At 51.2% G+C, this 4,159-nt stretch overlaps 1 protein-coding gene across 1 annotated transcript in view; it reads left to right on the forward strand.

Annotated features, from left to right (window-relative positions):
- Bicral (BRD4 interacting chromatin remodeling complex associated protein like) overlaps nucleotides 1–4,159 on the forward strand; it is a 43,341-nt gene that overhangs the window by 33,362 nt on the left and 5,820 nt on the right. The window contains exons 7-9 of the mRNA XM_026785600.1: nucleotides 995–1,140; nucleotides 2,154–2,248; nucleotides 2,906–3,008. Of these exons, the coding sequence (XP_026641401.1) occupies nucleotides 995–1,140; nucleotides 2,154–2,248; nucleotides 2,906–3,008 (344 nt within the window). The remainder of the gene's footprint in view (nucleotides 1–994; nucleotides 1,141–2,153; nucleotides 2,249–2,905; nucleotides 3,009–4,159) is intronic.

Genomic DNA, 4,159 nt, shown 5'->3' on the forward strand with positions numbered 1-4,159 from the left:
ACAGTGAGCTCTAGACCAGCCTGATCTCCACAGTGAGCTCTAGACTAGCCTGATCTCCACAGTGAGCTCTAGACCAGCCTGGTCCTCACAGTGAGAGCCGGGGAGATGGCCTAGTTGTCAAAGTGCTTGCTCTGCAAGCATGAGGATGAGGGTTCACTCCCTGACCCGTGTAAACCAAGCCAGGCACAGCAGGCAGCCCTCTGATCCCAGACTGGGAGGCAAAGCCGGGTGGACCCCTGGGAATCTCTGGCTGGCCAGCTTAGCCTGCTTAGCCAGCTGTTGGCAACTGAGAGAACCAGTCTCAAAAAGGCAAGGTCAGGGCCCCATGAGATGTCTCAGCAAGGGAAAGGTGCTTGTCACCACACCCAGTGGTCTGAGTTTGGTCTCTAGAGCCCACACAGCAGAAGGAGAAATGTGAGGTTGTCCTCTGACCTCTGCCTGTGTGCCTGGATGCGTGTGCACACTTACACCAGGGGGTGGGGCATGTTGATTACTTTGAAAATCATTTCCTACAGATTGCTTTCATCAGGGCCAGTAAACAGATCAGATGAAGCGCATTGTTTGCTCTCTTGCTCTTTTTGCTCTGAGCAACCGCACACTGATTCTGGTGCACACGTTGTGTTTCTGAGGTTAGGGTCATAGAAATAGTGTACAGGATACAGGTGTAGAAAATGCATAGCCACTGTACTGTAGAAATGGCATTGCTGCCGGGCAGTGGTGGCGCACACCTTTAATCCCAGCACTCGGGAGGCAGAGGCAGGTGGATCTCTGTGACTTTGAGGCCAGCCTGATCTGTAAGAGCTAGTTCCAGGACAGCTAAGGCTGTTACACAGAGAAATACTGTATTGGGATAAAAAAAAGAAAAAAAAAAAAGAAAAGGAAGGAAGGAAGGAAGGAAGGAAGGAGAGAAAGAAAGAACTAGCATTGCTAATAAATGGTTTGACTAATGCTCTCCTGATGTGACCTCACCTGACCCCGCTGTCTCCTCTGAAAGCATCCTCCAACAGTTGCAGAGGGACCAAGCCCATGCCGTGACCCCTGACAAAAGCCAGTTCCAATCACTAAGTGACACAGTGCAGAGACTGCTGTCCTACCACGTGTGCCAGGGCTCCATGCCCACGGAGGAAGACCTGCAGAAAGGTGAGCTGCTGCTGCCCGCCCACAGTACCCCTGTCGGAAGCCTGGTGGCTCTTGCCACGGTGTAGTTTGTTTGCTGTGTACTCAGTGCCCCAGCCCCTGGGTAGGGCTGTGACTGGTCCAAAGGGGCGCACGGTGAGGCTGCTGGCTGTAAATGAGGTGGCTTTCTTCCAGGTACTTTGCAGTGCACATGAACTTGACTCTTGCCGTTGTACCAGGCCCAAGAATTAGTTACTTCCCTGAGGTCCCAAAGCAAATCTAAGTCATTGTATGGGTTTCAGGAAACTGACAAGGTTGGGGACAGGGCCCCTTCTCCAACCCAAGAACCCCACTCATTCTGGCCTGTACCTGTTGTCTGTCTAAGTCCAATAGCAGGGATTTGGTAGCACCCCACTTTCCCTCCCCCTGCCAACTCTCCATGACATCGTCTTCCTCCACTGCCACTAGTCTGGATCCAGGGCTTCTGACCTCAGAGTAAGATTCTGTCTCCAGACCCACTGGGGCTTCCGGGGAGGTCTGATGAGTGGCTTCCTGCTCAGCAGTACAGAACTGTGAAGATTCTGAGACAGAAGGAATTGGAAAATGGGACATTTCTTGAGACTAAAAGTCAAAACCCAGAGCCACAGATCCTGACCTGCAAGGGGTCATGGACAGGTTTGTGCCCCCTCCCCCCCCAGCCAGACAGATGGACTTTATTTGTCCATCGTTCTGTCCACCCTGCTTCTGAGAAGGGACAGAGCTGAGGAAACCAGTTCATCGGCTCTGTGCAGTGCCCTTCCTTCCTGGGCTCCTTAAAGCAGTGGTAATAAGCTGTTGGTTTCCCGGGCTGTGTTAGCCTGAGTTCCTCACCGCACAGTGCAGGATGCCTGAGCAGAGAGGCTAATCCAAGGGGGGTATCTGTAGCACGTCCTTGCTGCGGGTGGGTAGGCTGTGGGAATGAGCCATGCCGCCAGTCTCAGGAAACAGACCAGTCTCTCTTACTGTGTTTTTCTCTTTTTAATTTTTCTTTTTTAAAGTGGACAATGAATTTGAAGAAGTTGCCACTCAGCTCCTCAAAAGGACCCAAGCAATGCTGAACAAATACCGATTCCTGCTCCTAGAAGACGCCATGGTAAAAGTGTGCTCCCAGCATGGCTGCCTGAGTAGGTCTGCCAGGCCAAGGCGCAGAGAGAGGGTTCAGGGACTTCCACACCCAGAGCGTAGTTTATAAAGCAGGGATGTGTGAGGTTGGAGGACAACTTCCCAGTTAGCCATCACTGAGGGTGACAGTGGCAGAAGCCACCAACAACCATTTCTGATTTGAGAGAGAGAGAGAGAGAGAGAGAGAGAGAGAGAGAGAGAGACTTAGTCTGAGCCATCTTAATAAAACTGCCTCACCAGGCACACTTTTAATCCCAACTCTCAGAGGCAGAGGCAGGCAGATCTCGGTGAGTTTGAAGCTGGCCAGGCTTACAAATTGAAACCCTAGCTCTAAAAACCAGGTCTAGCCAGGTGGTAGGGGTGGATCTCTGCCAGTTCCAGGACAGCCAGGGCTACACAGAGAAACCCTGTCTCCGGGGAGGAAGGGAGGAAGCTGAGGCAGGATGATCACCCCAAGTTTGAGGCTAGCCTAGGCTACATGGGACCTTGTCTTCAAACAGCAGCAAATGTAATAGCTTCTCGTGCGTAGCACATGTGGAGCGCTAGAGTATCTGGACGCCAAACTCACTTCTTGGTGCTTCATTCCCTTGATCAAAGCACCCAAAGTGACTGGCTCTCTCCTCCTCAGAGAATCAACCCCTCTGCCGAGACTGTGATGATCGACAGGATGTTCAACCAGGAGGAAAGAGCTTCCCTGTCTCGGGACAAGCGTCTGGCGCTCGTGGATCCTGGTAAGAAACATCGTGGGGCAGGGGCTAATAGTCCCTGAGCAGTGTGGCCTTTGGCGGTCTGAGTGACTCAACCTGCGGTGAATTCTGGGAAGGGAAAACCAACAGTTAATTTTTTTTAATGGTTTCCCCTATTAAACTTCAAAACCTGTTCTAGTCTTTGAGAGCTAAATTAAACCAGAGGCTTCTCCGCCTGTAAGGAAATGAAAGGCGCAGTTAGGGAACCATCAGTGAGACACGGCCCCGGGCCCAAGCCAGAAGCCCTAGTGCCCCACGCAGAGGCTTTTCTCTGCCCCACCTCCTACGTGCAGTCCAGAGTTTCCCCAAACCTGAGCTCCCCTCACCACCTCGTTCTTGCTTTTGTTTGCTGAGACAAGGTCTCATTGTGTAGCTCTGGCTGTCCTGGAACTCACTGTATAGACCAGGCTGGCCTCAAGCTCACAGGGTCTATCTCTGCTGAGATTAAAGGTGTGAGCCATTACACCCAGCTTCAAATCTGTCCTTTTTAAATTAGATTTAAATTTTTTCTCTTTTTCAGGATTTTATTTTTAATTAGGGAGTGGGGCATGTATGTTCATGTTATGCAAGTGCGGGTACTCAGAGGCCAGAAATGGTGTTGGATTTTTTTTGGGTTGGAGTCAGAAACAGTATGACCCCCCCCCCCCAGACAGCTGCTGGGAAACGAACTCAGGTCCTCTGGAAGAGCAGTACACACTCTTACCTACTGAGCCATCTCTCCAGACCCTAGATTCTCAGTCGTGTTTATGTGTGAGCCTGTGTGGCTACATGCGCTTGAGGTATAAGGTGCCTGGAGGCCAGAGGTGCTGGGTCCCTGGAGCAGGAGTTACAGGCAGTTGTGAGCCACCTAACATGGCTTCAGGAAAATGTACTCGGGTCCTCTGACCAGTAGTACATGTTCTTAACTGCCGAGCCATACCTCCAGCCCACTCCTCTTTTTAAAGATAGGAGTCTCGCTAATACGTAGTCCTGGCTAGCTTGGGATTCACTTTGTTGATCACACTGGCCCCAAACTCCCAGCAATGGGAGGTGTAGGCAGTCAGAAAGATTACAAATTTTTAGCCACCTTGGGCTATGAGTGAAACTTTGTCTCAAACAAAAAGTACTGAGAGAGGAGGGTCCCAAAGGAAGAGAAC

The sequence above is a fragment of the Microtus ochrogaster genome, linkage group LG2 (assembly GCF_000317375.1).
Source record: "Microtus ochrogaster isolate Prairie Vole_2 linkage group LG2, MicOch1.0, whole genome shotgun sequence".
NCBI lineage: Eukaryota > Metazoa > Chordata > Mammalia > Rodentia > Cricetidae > Microtus > Microtus ochrogaster.